General features: G+C 43.7%; 2 protein-coding genes across 2 annotated transcripts in view; one reads left to right on the top strand and one right to left on the bottom strand.

Annotated features, from left to right (window-relative positions):
* On the top strand, positions 1 to 9,035 carry CSUI_002835 (uncharacterized protein). The gene is made up of 3 exons (XM_068063034.1): positions 1 to 1,178; positions 1,906 to 5,836; positions 6,607 to 9,035. Exons 1-3 carry the CDS (start codon positions 1,156 to 1,158, stop codon positions 8,305 to 8,307), a joined length of 5,655 nt encoding a protein of 1,884 aa, XP_067925001.1. The 5' UTR covers positions 1 to 1,155; the 3' UTR covers positions 8,308 to 9,035.
* Positions 9,036 to 10,025: 990 nt separating this feature from the next.
* Positions 10,026 to 14,518, bottom strand: part of CSUI_002834 (uncharacterized protein) — a 10,095-nt gene continuing 5,602 nt past the window's right edge. Inside the window, exon 4 of the mRNA XM_068063033.1 lies at positions 10,026 to 14,086. Coding sequence (XP_067925000.1) covers positions 12,490 to 14,086 — 1,597 coding nt within the window. The 3' untranslated portion in view covers positions 10,026 to 12,489. The remainder of the gene's footprint in view (positions 14,087 to 14,518) is intronic.

Raw genomic sequence — 14,518 nt, 5'->3', positions numbered from 1 at the left:
CGTAGACACCTATCTTCTTCTTCCTTTTCTTTTCTGATCTTTTTCTTCTTTCTTTCTTTCTTTCGTTCGTTCCTATCTCTTTGTTTCGTCGAGTCAGAGTCTAGGATATAGATCAACAGACGTGCTTCTTTTCGCCCTCTTCTCTCTTTTCTGTTTGCCTCTTCATCTGGAAGCCCTATGAAGCACTCCTCGTGTCGAGTGTATACCGAACTTTTCGCATGACCGTCTTCCTTCTCATTCATTCTTTCTTTCTTTCTTCATTGAATGAAGAGGGAGTGAAGAGACTTTTTCTGGACTTGTGTGCTTTGATGGTTGTTGAAGCGTCTCTACATGAAGAGATAGAAACTTATGTCAGACGAATCGATTCAGGCACTCCGGAGGTGACGGGTGGTATGGAGGTCTGAGGTGTATGTACACCAGGAGGAAAGGAACGGGGACGCGCAAGTTGAGACAGCGGGATCGTATCTTTTTTGGTTTCTTTCTGAACCTTTACTATACTTCTTTCTTTCTATCTCTCTTCATCTATCTATTCCCACTGCATTTCTCTCAAGAAAGGAGGGAAAAGAAGAGATAACAACAGAAGGGGAGGAGATCTGAAGGAGGAGGGAGTCTCTATGAATCTCTTCAATCTTTGACCTTGAAGAGAACTTCTCTTACATCAAAGCGATGTATAGCTGCCTCACCAATCTAACACATCTTTCTTCTCTTCAAGTGTACATACAGATGGACTTCACTTTCTTTCACGAAAAACGACAGAGTGAAGCTGAAAGATGCTTGGCTGTAGATAGATCTTCTTGATTGATGAACAAAAGAAAAGGAACGAGAAGTAGAAGAAGTAGGGGACGGGAAAAAAAGGAAAGATGCTTAAGTTGAACAGAAAGAGAAACGAACAACGAAGTGTGAAGAAAGCGGCTGAAGATGAAGGGAATACAGAAATCCTAAACGTTCTGTGGAAGGCTGTCTTTGCGGAAGGTGAAAAGAATGAGAAGGTCCGTTCTTTTCTTCAAGATATCGCAGGAACTCTTACCGAGCTTCACGACCATCTTCGGCAGGGACGTCAGAGGTGTATAGACACCCGAAGAAGAACACCAAGGTAAACGAGGAAAGAGAAAGGAAGGCTTCTGCAGATACAACAAAGAAGAAAAGACTGAATGCATGAAAAGAAGGGATCTTTATGGGTGAGAGGTGATACCTTCTTTCTCATTCTTCTCTCGTCTTCTTCGTATGCTTTCACCGTCAATTTTGATCTCTTTTTGTCATCTGCTTCTTGTCTCCTCGTTAGTTCGCTGTCTCCTCTACACATTCTCTCCTCTTTAACATGTCCTCCCCGACATCTCTATAAACAGACAGATACAGATACACAGAGACATCCATAGATATATGTACATACAGATGTACATATTCATACAAACATATGCACACATACACCTATGTGTGTATATAGGGCACATGGTGCTCCCACCATGTATCTATCTAGGTCGAGGAAGACATAGACAGGCTATCGGTGTGTTTTATTCTGTCTGCATGCACAATAGAAGGTTTGTCTCTACGGTATGTTTACGGAGTCTCGATGAGGAGTTCAGTTCTCTTTAGAGTCAAGAAATGTATAGAGGGAAGAAGGTCTTCTTTCTTTCGTTCATATGCATTTGTGCATGTGTATGTATGTGTACGTATTACCTAGACTTTTTTGTACTTAGTTAGGTTTCGTATTTCTTCTTCTTCTTTGATCTCTGTGTGCATGTGGAAAGACATATTTCTCTTTCTTTCCTTCTGTAGAAGAAGAAGTTAATTGAAGGGAGATCACATATTTTCTCATGACTTATGTCTATCTTTTCTCGATCTTTTTCTTGCTTCTTTCGCTCCATCTCTCCTTCCTTTTTCCTGTCTTCCATTCTTTCTTTGTAGAGTCTCAACAGCATCTTCTTCAGACCTCTCCCTCTCTTCTTCCTCTTCCCTCCCTTCTTCTTCTTCTATTCCCTCTGTTCGTCGTGGCTTACGTCGTTCTTCGTCATCATCTTCATGTGTGACAACCTCCTCTTCTTTCCTTTCTTCTCCCTCTACATCACACACAGACCGCTCTGGTAAAGAGAGCGAGAAAGACAAGACAGAAACCGTAGAGATACTATCGATCTCTTCTTCGGAAAGAGAAGAAGCAGAAGACAGTTCAAGAGGAGGTGGTGGTCGCGTTAGTCACGATGAAGACGACCCTTCGATTCGCTTACCTCGCGGATTCTATTGGAGGCTCCTCCACGAGAAGAGAAAGAAGGAAGAGGAAAGAAAGAGAAACGAAAAGGAAGAAGAAGAAAAAAGAGCACTGATAGAAGCTTATATGAATTCTCTTCATCTTCATACAAACAACACCTCTCAAGACAAAAGAAAAGGACAGAATAGCAATCCTTCTTCTTCTCCTTCCCCTTGTTCTCCCCCCCTTCCTTCTTCTTGTTCTCCTTCCCGTCTTGGTGTCTCTTCTTCTCTTTCTTTCAAGCGTGAAGAGAAAACAGAAGAAGAAAAAGGTGAAGGAAACCTTGAGAAGATGAAGAAAAATGATGAGGAAGAAAAGGAGAAGAAAGAAAAGCAAAAGAGAGAAGGAGACGTGCATGTCTCTTCTTCTTCTTCAGATAAGAACGGCGTGGTTGCTTTGAAGACAAAAGCGAAGTGTGTATCTTCTTTAGCTCAGTCAGATGGAGAGACAAAGAGGAAGAAGAAAGGAAGAATCGATGAGGGAGAGACAGAGAAAAGGAAGAAGAGGAAGGGTGTTGTACGTTCCTTTCATTCTAGCAAAGAAGGAGATAGTCATGTTGATAAAGCCATGAAGAGAAGCCCTGGAAAAGATCCTCGAAACAATAGCCATGTACACTCCCGGGAGAGAGGGAGAAGAAGAGAAGATTCTCTTCATCTGCGTCATCTTTCTTCAGCGTCTTCTTCTTCTTCCCGTCGCCGAAGACATCCGAAACACTACGGACGTCTACATGTCTATCACGGGGATTTCCTCGAAATTCAATGGAGATCTCCTCCTCCCTCTCGTCTCTCTTCCTCTTTTTCTCTTTCTTCGGAAAGAAGACGAGAGGAGACAGAAGAGACCGATGTGAAAGATTCTTTACCTTCTGCTCCTCATCATAGAGATAGCAAGAGGGGTGTACATCCTAACAGCGTGAAGAAGAATAGCAATAAGGAGAAGAAGAAGAAGAAGAGCAAACAGACAGATAATTCAGGCAAGAGAGGAGAAAGTGCGGAGAAGAGAGATGTGAAGATGAGGGGTGAGAGGTTGCTTGACAAAGAAGGAATGACAAGGAGTGCAAACAAGAAACACAATCCTAACCACAGTAGGCGTAGAAGCCGGGAAGATGAACGAAGAAGGAAGGAGAAGAAGAAGAAGAAACCTCGCACCCGGGGAAGTTCTTCTTTCTCTTCTTCTTCTTCTTCGTCTTCCTCTCTTGGGAGTGATGAGGAGACAGGAGAAGAATCTGACGTCGTTCTTAAGAAGAAAGAAAGATCAGGCCATAGGCAAATCACGTCTGATAAAGAAGAAGAAGAAGACAGGAAGAAGAAGGAGAAAGAGAAAGAGAAGAAGAATAGAGAGGTGGATGGATTATCCGAGAGAAGATGTGAAGAGTTGATTGAAGAAGTGCAATCTCATCTAGATGTGGTGAGGTTTCTAGAAGAGAAAACGTCTCCTAACTTCTCTCTAATCAGAAATGTCCTTCTTGCTTCTCAACCTCCTTCCTCTTCTCCTGATACGATCTCTTCTCTTTCCCCTCTCCGACGTCTCTCTCCTCTTTCGTCTTCTTCTTCTTCTTTTGCATCTTCTCCCTCCTCTGCTTTATTCCTCACCCAAGAGAAAGAAGACACTCCTGAGAGAAGAAGAAGAGAAAGAACAGATGGAAGGGCTGCTCATCTTTCTTCTTCTTCTTCTCCTCTTCATCTCCCCCCACAGAAAGAGGGAGAAAGAGAAGACAGCGTGACAAAGAGAAGAGGCGTCGCGCAGACACCAGAAGAGAAAGAGAGATATCGCCTAAGGGCCTCTTCGACTTCTTCTCTTCGTCTTCACAGGGGAGAAAAAAAGGAAGATCGAGCTTTCTTCAACAATAGGAAAGACAAGTCGCCTCTGAAGAATGGGAAGAAGATGAATAACGATAGGAATACCCTACCGTCATCTCTCTCTTCATCTGCATGCAAAGCAGACATAAGAAAAGTCCCGAGTCGCGAGCTTCTTAGAGATGAAAGAAACCCTCAGAATATTACAAGCAACAATGTAGATGTACGTCTTCATGGTGTCTCACAGAGAATCTTTCATTGTCTCCAAAGCGTCCCTTTCTTTCCTTCTTTCTCTTCTTCTTCTTTCGCTTCTTCCTCTTCTTTTCTTCCGCCTTCAGTCCCTTTGAATCCTTATAGTTGTCTCTCTCATTCCTCTCAGTGGCACCAGACACCGTCCCCCTCTCCTTCTTTCTCTCCCTGTAGTCTTACGATAGAAGGAGAGAATGAGAAAGAGCAAGAAAGACATCGAAGGTGCTATGAGTTTTCCTGGAGAAATACGCTTCCACAGAGAGAACGAGGTGGTGGCTTCGGCAGGGAAGAAGATAAAGAAGAAGGGAAGTACTTTTGTCGCTCTATGAAGAAGGAGAGTATGGTGTGGAGTCCAACAGATCTCTCCCCCTATATCTATGAGATATGGAGAACGGTCCCTCCATCTCAAGTGCAAGAGGAAGCGAAGAAGATGAAGGAAGAAGAAAGGAATTCTTTCGATACGAGGGGAGAAGAGAAAGAAGACAACTCACCTTATTGCTTATCAAGGGAAATCTCGAATGTGATATCTTCTTCTTCCTCCTCATCTTCTCCTTTTCCGTATTCTTTCTCCTCTCCTAATACTATTCATATGAATGGACGCAGTGAAGCTGAAGAAGAAGAAGAACGGATGTTGACCCATACAGGAGAAATGAACGGTGACGTGGAGATGCGAGAGGAGACATTCATACCTTCTCAGTCAGAAGATTCTTCTTCAGCTATCATGAGAGAGGATCAACCTCCCAGAGATTCTCGTCTTGTGAAAGAAAAAGAGTTCGTCACTGTACAGACTGTAGGGCGTGTACCTCCCCTCCTGCTCTCTCTCAGAAGAAACGATGAAGAGAGAATAGACACAGGGGGGGACTTGGAAGTTCTAACTCCCCGTGGTCTATTCTCCGAATATAAGCCGAATGCTAAGTTGAGATATCATGGTGTAAGGAGTTCGAATGCAAGTGGGGTGGAAGAGAATGGGAAATCTCAGGAAGGGAGAAGAAGAGATAGAGGAAAAGAGACGGGGGTAGATTCAATGAAATCTCTGCAAGATAAGATAACACTTCTCTTCTCTTCTCCTATGGCTCCGTCTCTAGCTGAAGGAGAAGGAGAAGGTAACATCTCCGTTCAGAGGAGAGGAGGAGAAAAAGAAGAAGAAAGTATCGATAAGATAAAGAGATATGAGAGAGAGATTCTGATGAGACAGTTCTTTCAAAAATCTCATCCTGGTATGTATCTCTCTTCTTCATGTGACGGGGGTGAGACAATGAAGATGTGGAGACAGCTACTCCTTGGTGTCTCTCTACTTCGAAGAAAGACACAAAGATTTCCTCCGGAGAATGCTGAAGGGGTCAGGATGAAAGAAGAGGAGGTACTTGCAAGACTCTTCGAAGAAGTCCAAGTTCTTCTCCTTCAAAGAGAGGGAGAGGAGAAGAAGAGCGAGAAGACCAATGTCAAGACAAAGACGAATACTGAGAGAGAACAAGAAAAAGAAGAAAGCGACGAGGCGAAGAAGATGAAGAAAGAAAAGTTAGGATGTCCTTCACGGGATCAAGAGATGAAGGTAAGTTGGGTCTTTCTTTCTTTCACATAAGACAAAGAAACCGAGGATATCGGCAGGGGATGGATTCTCTGCTATAAGAATCCTGGAGTTGCCGTGACAGTAGTAAGAGATGAAGGAGAACAGACGGTAGAGTTCGTAGATTGAAATCTTTCTTTATAGAAAGATTCATATGGCCGTTCTGTCCCTAACAGATAGAGGAGGTATTTGAGGGAAAGTCATCGCTTTCCTTTTCTTCTACCACATTCAGTTGGTGGTCTCGTCATATGAGTGAAGATCCATAGAGAAGCACTCCCTAGAAGAATCCATTGACACCTTTCCTACTGATGTGCATACAGCATGCAAGGCTATCCACACCATCACTCTGTCTATACATACAGATATATCTTTGAGTATATACATACAGAGAGAGAGATGTGTATGTGCGGAGAGAGGGAGAGATGCGTACCATTCGCACAGGTTCGTCGTATGTATCTAGCAGAGATGTAGATCTTCCGATCTATGTGTACGTCTACCTCTATCCCTCTATGTAGATATCTATATCTATATATCTACATATATCTCTCTATCTGCATATATATATATATATCTTTGTATGTATATAGGTAGATATGGGTGGACGGTTCCTGTGTGACTTGGTGACTCGTGTGGATGCTCTTAGCCTCTCTCACTCTCTGTGTATAGAGACACGTCTACACGTATGTGATACGGGTGTCTACAAATGAAAGGACTATCTCTTCGAATGTGTATGCTGTTCCTTCGCTCGTTTTCAGAGAGAGGAGAAAAGGAGTTTCTCCTTCCACGAAGAAAGATTTCTCTTAGGTACTCAACCACAAGAGAAAGAGGAAAGACATAAGAGAGAGGAATCGTCTTTAAGAGATGATCTTCTCTCTTCCTTTCCTCGACCTTTTGCTAATAGTCAGAGACTTCTACGTACCAAACTTCGATCTCTTCATAATCTCGCAAGAGACGAACACCTCGCGGCGTTGCGACTACGAAAGAAGAAGATAGAATGTGAAGAAGAGAACAAGGCGACAGTCGGTGACGTGAGTAGAAGGGGAGAAGAAGAAGAAGAAAGGAAAAAGGAGGAAGAAGAAGAACAAGAAGAGCCAACGGAGAGATTACAGAGAAAGAGGGAGAGAGAAAAGCTTAAGGCATCTGCCTTTCTTTCGAGTGTGACAGATGCAGTTAGAGGAGAAGTTCTACATGACCAAGAAGAGGAAAGAAATGAGAGAGGTAGGGTGCTCCGAGTGAAAGGCAAGAGAGAAGAAGAAGAAAGAGAACACGAACGAGAAGATAGTCGGAAGGCGAGAGAGAAGAAAGATGAAATTTTACACAATGAAACTAAAGGAAGAAAGGAAGAAAAAGAAGCGAAGAATTCTCCGCGTTCTTCAAGCAAAGCCAGTCCAGAAGAGATTCCAGGAAGGACACATAAGACAGACAGCCACCAAGAGACGTGTCTCCTTTCACCAAGAGAAGAAGAGGAAGTAAAGTCTTTATCAAAGAGAGAGAAGGATAGAGAGAATGGTCTCCTTGAGAGAAGAAGAGGGAGAGAAAGAAGAGGAAGAAAGAGCTCAGGAGCTGTAAGGCGTAGCCCTTCTCCTCGTGAGGGGCATCTTGCATCTGTGAATATCAAGATAGAACTCGCAGCCACAGGGGGAGAAAGACTCCTTCTCTTAGATAAAGATACACTTCAGAAGACAGAAGAAGGAGGAGGAAACAAAGGGGAGAAGACAGAGAAAGAAGGGCGAAGAACTGATGACCGGGAGCGAGCTTCCTCGCTATCGTCTTCTTCTCCTCCTCTTTCTTGTGAGTCAAAGATAGAAGGCAAGAAAGAAGAAGAAGAAGAAGCTAAAGAAACTCTCGATGTCCATCGTAACACCCAAGTATCACATTGCTCTCCTTCTTCTTCTTCTGTTCAGCTTCTCTCTGGTGGAGAGAAAGACCGCTCTCCTTCACTCTATGACGAAGCCGTTGACGAGAAGCGAAGGAGAAAGAGAGAGAAAGCAAAAGAAGAACGGGAAGTAGAAGAAGAGATGAAGAAGAAAGATCGCTCTCTTCTTCTCTTATTAGATGTGGAGGGACGAGATATCGGCTACTACTATGATGATGGCGAGTACGGTGAAGAAACGGAGAAAAGAGAAGAAGAGAAAGAGGCTTTCTTCTTTGATCGAAAGAATTTCGATTCCTATTCCGTTGAAAATTCCCTGGGGGCTTCACACCACCAGCAAAGATGGAGAAGAGAAAGAGCGGAGGAAGAAAAAGAAAGAAGAGAAAGAAGAAGAAGTGGCTGGGTAAGCAGAAGGACAGGAGGAGGGAGAGAGAATAGGTGGTCTGAGAGATATGAAAGAAACGATGACTCTTCTTCTTCTCCGTGGAAAAGACTCTTCAACTTCTCATGGCTTACAGATGACTTTCTTCTCGAAGATGAGCAAGAAGATGAGGAAGAGAAAAAGAAAGAACAAGAGAAGTAACTAGACGAAGGAGGAGAAACGTAGAGAGAGATAGTAGAAGGTCTAACTTACCCTTGTCATCTTGTCAAGCAAAGCGCTGTCCTTTCTTTCTTATCTCTTTCCTTCCTGTCTCTATCTCTAGCTATCTCATATATATGAGTCGTCTACAGAAGAAGAGTTAAGAAAGGCTTTTATTTTCTCTGTCCCGCCTTTGTTTTATCGTACTACATGAGTGCAAAGAGAAGAAAAAGAGAAACGAAAAAGAAGAAGAGAATTTCTCCCCCTCTGTTTGCGTCGTCGTGTTTGTCTCTCTTTTCAATAATGCTAGATTTCGCGGCTGGATGTTTCTTGGCCGTTCACAGAATCTTCTCCTTCTTAAACTGAAGGCTCATCTCTCTGGAAATATCAAGACAATCTTATGTCTACATGAATCTCTCTCTCTCTCTCACTATCTCCTCTCTTTAGCTGTCTCTACCTCTCCTTCTAGCTTTAGCCGATCTTTCTATATCTGTTGCAGCTGATTAGCGGGGACCTTCTTCAAGCATCCATCACTTTCTACATCTATCTACATATCTTGTTGTATCTCTCTAGATATATCCTACCTCTTCACTCTTTATTCACTATGGAGAAACATCGATCTTCTTGCCTACCTCGTTCTCTCTCATCAGGCTCGTCTCCTGTCCCTTTCTTATCCTTCTCTTTCTTCGGTGTCGGAGGGTAAGTGACGTCCCTATTCTCTCTCTTTGCACTGTGTATTTCAATCGATCGTTCTCCTCACCGTCAATATCCTATTCTTTTTCTTTCTCTGCTTTCTTCGTTTCTTCTTCTCTTTCACGAGAAGATGAAAAGATATTCAAGCCCACAACACACCCATCTTCCCGTGTATTCGAAGGGGCGGCCGATAGAAAAGACCGACTTGCTCTCCCTTCACTAGAGGGAGATGTATAGACAGAGAGATAGAGAGAGAGGGGTGGATGTATATATAGAGAGAGAAGGTATGCTTCGGTGGTATACTCGGGCAACATGCAAGGCAAGGATGTCGTAACACGTGCACCGTTTTCTTTCTATCTTTGGCGTTTCCTTCCTTCTCTTCATAGGCAGATAGATAGAGCACAGACAGAATAAAGATAGGTAGATAGATAGATGGAGGGATGAATAATATCTTTCTCCCTCATATAGCTTCATGTGTGGCGATGGATAAAAAGAGAAAATACCATTAGGAGGGGAAAAGGGAAGAAACTCGACAAGGAAGTCGATTCCTTGTCTTTGGAGAATCTGACGTAGAAGTCGCTGCCTTTGTATCTGAGGTGCTTTAACAAGCAATGTAGATACACTCCTATTCTTCTCGATTTCTTCTCATCATTACGATCACTTTACCCCTCCTTGGAAGGATCTTTTCCCTTCCCCCTCTATGTCTTGTTGTCTTCCTCTTCTTCTTCTTCAATCGTAACTTCGATCTCTGGGCACCATACAGTCGTCCTCGTTTTACACATGAAGAATCTATCAGTGTATCTCTCTATGTATACCTCTATATACTACCCCTACGGATTGAGAAATGTTTAGCGTCACAAAGAGAGGGACATACCTCTATCTACCGCACGTCTACCTCGTCTTCTACTCTTGTGGGGAGTGAATGCGCTTGAATGGCCGGTAGCACTTTCTTGAGACCTCGTGTCGATCTCTAGAGAGTCATCACGGCAGCGTGAGAGACTTGAAGACAAAGAACAATGAAAAGACATATACAACAGATGCTTGTCAAGGAGAACTGAGAGATTTTTCATCTCCTTTTCATCCTCCTCTTCGTTATCCATGCATGTAGAGGCTCTAACAGCAAAGACTATTACACCATCTTTCGTCTTCACCCTCACTCAACTCTCTTCACACCTCTACCGAGAGAAGAACAAGAAAGACTAACACACACACATAGTACCTCACCTCACCCCATATATACAAACATATATATATATATACATCCTCTCAGATAAGCGTATACAGGTAGATATCAGATCTCCAAATGTATGTATGTATCTCATAATGATCTGAATCTTTTTTATGTACGCGGTGAGTCCGGATGTGCACAGAGTAGGTGGTGTAGCTACACGTATGCATGCATTTCCTCTCTCCCATATCTACTGGTGAAGATACCCTTCCCCCCTTTAGCCCACCGTTCTCCAAAAAGGGAATCTCGAAGAGGAAGACGGAGCAGAATGAATGAAAGAAAAGTTCTCTTATGTTTTCTCTCTCCTCATAGACAACAGACAATTAGACAAACGGACCGACACACTCTCGAGAACTTGGGGGAAAACGGAGTTTCTTGGAAAGGAAGGTCTCATGACGGTCTTCTCACTGCATGCATGCATGCATGCAAAGAAAACTACCGAATACCATCATCATAATGCCTTCCCCTCGCAACGCTAGTCTGAATCAAGGTGCGTCTGCCCCCGAGAAACTTTCTTACCACTTGAGGAATAGTACTAATATCCATGAGAATTACAGAGAAATGCACAACCACGAAAATAGAACGCGGTCACCGTCTTCAGACCCAGTCAGTAGACAGAACAATTGAAGCTAGAGTCCCCGCTCGCTTGACATGAAGAGAAGAAGAAGAGTTAACCTCTCTCCGTCTATGTAGTAGAAACAGACCTGCACATAGATATATAGATAGAAATAGACAGAAAAATCGAAAGGTCAAATGATACATACAGACACATAGCCGGACGGACTTCCTGTGTCGAGGAGAAGGAAGAAGACTATCGCCTTCATACAGACACTTCTCATTGAAGAAAGAACACTGAAGAATAACATAGCATCTTCTATCCTAACCCTGGCTGAGAAAGGGTGCGCAAAGTGTATGTATCTGCCTATATGATGAAAGAAGAAAAACCGATTTCTTGATGGAAGAAAAGGAAGGGAAAGGAGATACACTTATCGCACAAGACTCGTAAGAGAAGAAAACACATGCATGTATTGAGAAGATGTGAAAGAAGAATGCAAGCGAGCCCTTCTTCCTTCTCTACATTGTTAACACCCACGCGGAAGAATTAAGAAGGCAGCGAAAAGAAAGCGGGAGAGGAGAAAAGGACGAGAGCAACCTGCCATGCAAAAGAAAAGACGACCTGTAGATACAAATAGATAGCGAGGAACGACTCGACTGAAGAAAAAAAAAACGATTGAGTTGGATCAAAAGAGCAAAACGCGGTGACGGGAAGAAGCAGAAAGATCGAGGTGCAGCTCGAGAACAACAGCCCAATGCTGTCGAAGGGAGCCTGCGCGCGGCTTGCTTGCCGAAACGATCAGGTGTACATACACCTCTTTCCAATACCCTCCAGTGTACATACACCTCTCTCCAGCATCCTCCGGTGTGCATACACCTCTCTCCAGTATCCTGCGGTGTGCATATACTTCTCGCCAATATCCTCCAGTGTACATACACCTCTTTCCAATTTCTTCCAGTTTACATACACCTCTCTCCCATATCCCCCGATGTAAATACACCTCTCTCCGACATTTTTAAATACACCTCTTTCCAATATCTTCCGGTGTACATACACCTCTCTCCACTATCCTCCGGTGTACATACACCTTTCTCCAATATTTTCCGGTGTACATACACCGCTTTCTCCAAATATCCCCCCGTGCGCGCGTGTCCCTGAGGGTGTGCAGGTCGCACTCGTAGTTGTGGTCGCAGTCGCTTTGCGTGACCCTTGACTGAATCTTTCCTCCCTGCAGATCGCCTAATCGCACACGGTGAAGGAAAGATATCACTGAGAGTAGCAACCCTGTCTTCCAAGAGAATGAAAAGAAATCTCGAAACTTCGTGAGGATCAAATGAAAAATGACGGCGACGCCAATCGAAGATATCACTCTATCCATGATGCTCACGGTTCGTTTGCTTCCTATCGAACAACAACAGAAGGGAGAAAGAGAAGGGAAGGTGTCTACGGGAAAACGGACGGAGAGAAAGTAGGGGGAGCAATGACAGCTTCAAAGGGAGAGACCGCAAGAGGGAGATGTTTCTTCTCTCGACAAGAGTCAAGAGACTCCTTTTTCGCCTAGCTCTTGTCTCTCATGATCTTCTGAAAGATAAGAGCAGTTGCTTTCGAGTGAAGAGAGATACAATCCATCTCTTCCTCTATTTACCGTGATGCTCTCGCGGGAAACGCGACCCGACCCGTGGTGTCCTTCTTCTCCTTACCAGCTTTATCAATAAGGACGAGAATAATAAGAATTCTGATCTGCGAAGATAATCCTTCCTCTCCCTCCCCCTTCTTGGTACGACAACGGCTGCTGCCGTCCTTCTTCTCCGGTGGTATACACCCCACCAGTAGGAGACCCCCCTCTCGTCGTATAAGCAGAAGGAAGATAATGATGACCATAACTTTTGGAGTCATTTCTTCTTCTATCTTCTCCTCCTTCTCCTTTTCCTTTATGCCTAAGATGAAAATGATATTCTTCTCCTGTTTCATATGAAGTAGACGAAGATCCATACTGACGATGAGAATGATGGAAAGAAGAAGAAGAAGAGACAAAACTCTCTTGTTGATATTCTCCCCTTGTAGAGACGTACTTCATTGACGAAGAAGAAGAAATCTCTGTCGGTTGCCTATGGTAACCTCTCGTGTATCCTCGCAGATCGTCACTTCGTTCATTCTCTCTCATACCGCCCCTATAGGAGATGTGAGAAGTCGTCGTGTTGGAGAGATCACTCGTGAGAGAAGGAGATGTCGAAAAAAGAGGAGGAGGAGGAGAATAAGGATGAGATGTATGGACCCGACTATGACTACTATAATCATACACAGATGATGACGAAGAAGAAGCAGGGTGATATGACCCCCTTGAATGAGAAGAGGCGACGTCTTTACTTCTTCCATACACTCCTCCCGAAAGACTATCAGGTCTACAACAGGATCGTGAAGAAGATCTACTGCTACGTCCTCGTCCTTCTCCTTCATCTTGGAAGTTCTCATGTCTGCCTCTACCTTCTTCATATGAAGACGAAAGAGACGGAGGGTAAAGGTGGCCTGAGCCGTCCATCGGAGCGTGTTGCTGACTAGCAGGGTTTGAGGTGAGTGCAACAGATCTGACAGAAGAAGAAACATAGGGATTCTCAGAAGAATAAGAAGAAGAATGAAGATGCGCATGAGAATGCGGATGTTCGAAGAGGGGGGGAGAATAAGCGGGATGAGAAGAAGACGAAGGACGGGGTGGATAAGCAGCATATGCTGATGGATGGCTACTATGGTGACTATATAGTGGCGGAGGTGGAGAAGATGAAGAGACGTCTCCTTCGTAGCTCCAACTCCTCTCATGATGAGAATAACCGGAAGAAGACTGACTCTGATAGTGATGGAAATGCTGCTGCGATTCATAAGAAGAAGAAGAAGGAGGATAAGAATGATGATAAGAAGAAGACGATGAGACACCATGATACCCATAGCCTCTTTCTTCTTCTCTTTCTCTCCATCCCCCTCCTCTTGAGAATCTCTCCCTTCCTTCTCTATACATATCTTGTTCTTCTCCCTCTCGTCTTGATCTACTTGAGTGATATCCATCGTCGTATCTATTCCAGTGTCCCCCTTCTCCTCTGTCCATCCCAGAAGAGGGAGGAAGAGGAGGAGGAGGAGGGGGATGATAAGGATGATAGTGAGAGGAGAAGGAAGAAGAAGAATGATGGTGATAGTTGATTTTTCTTTCGTATCGTTCTGCTTCTTCTACTGTCCATAGAAATGAAGAATCGACGTTCTGCCTAGCATCGCGGTTTCGATGATCTGTACAAAGCCTTAACGATAAAGTCGAGAGTCTATACGCGTAAACACATGTTGATCAGACATACATACAAATAGAAAGAAAGACAGTGGACTCATCTAAAATGAGAATGGAGGAAAGGAAAAACCAGAGTAGACGAGTCAAAGACAGCTAGCTGGCCAGCTAGCTAGCTAGCTAGCTGCCTCTCTCTCTCTATTGAAATAAGAGAAGAAAGATTAGGCAACCATCCGCAATAGAGGAATGAAAGATAATAAAGACCCAAGTAACTACCGTGTTCCTCCACTTGAGTAGTTGAGTACCTTTGAATCTCTTTCTCACCTTCTCATGAACACAGACAAAAATAGATGTAGACAGAATCAAATTTTTATATCTTCTCCATAGAGATGAAAGCAAGAATAATTCATCGACAGAGTGATAATAGTATCACCGCCTCGCCCTCAAACACATGCAGATAGATAGATAGATA

Source organism: Cystoisospora suis, assembly GCF_002600585.1.
Source record: "Cystoisospora suis strain Wien I chromosome Unknown contig_1201, whole genome shotgun sequence".
In the NCBI taxonomy this organism is placed as follows: domain Eukaryota; phylum Apicomplexa; class Conoidasida; order Eucoccidiorida; family Sarcocystidae; genus Cystoisospora; species Cystoisospora suis.
This window is presented reverse-complemented; position numbering and strand designations above follow the sequence as displayed.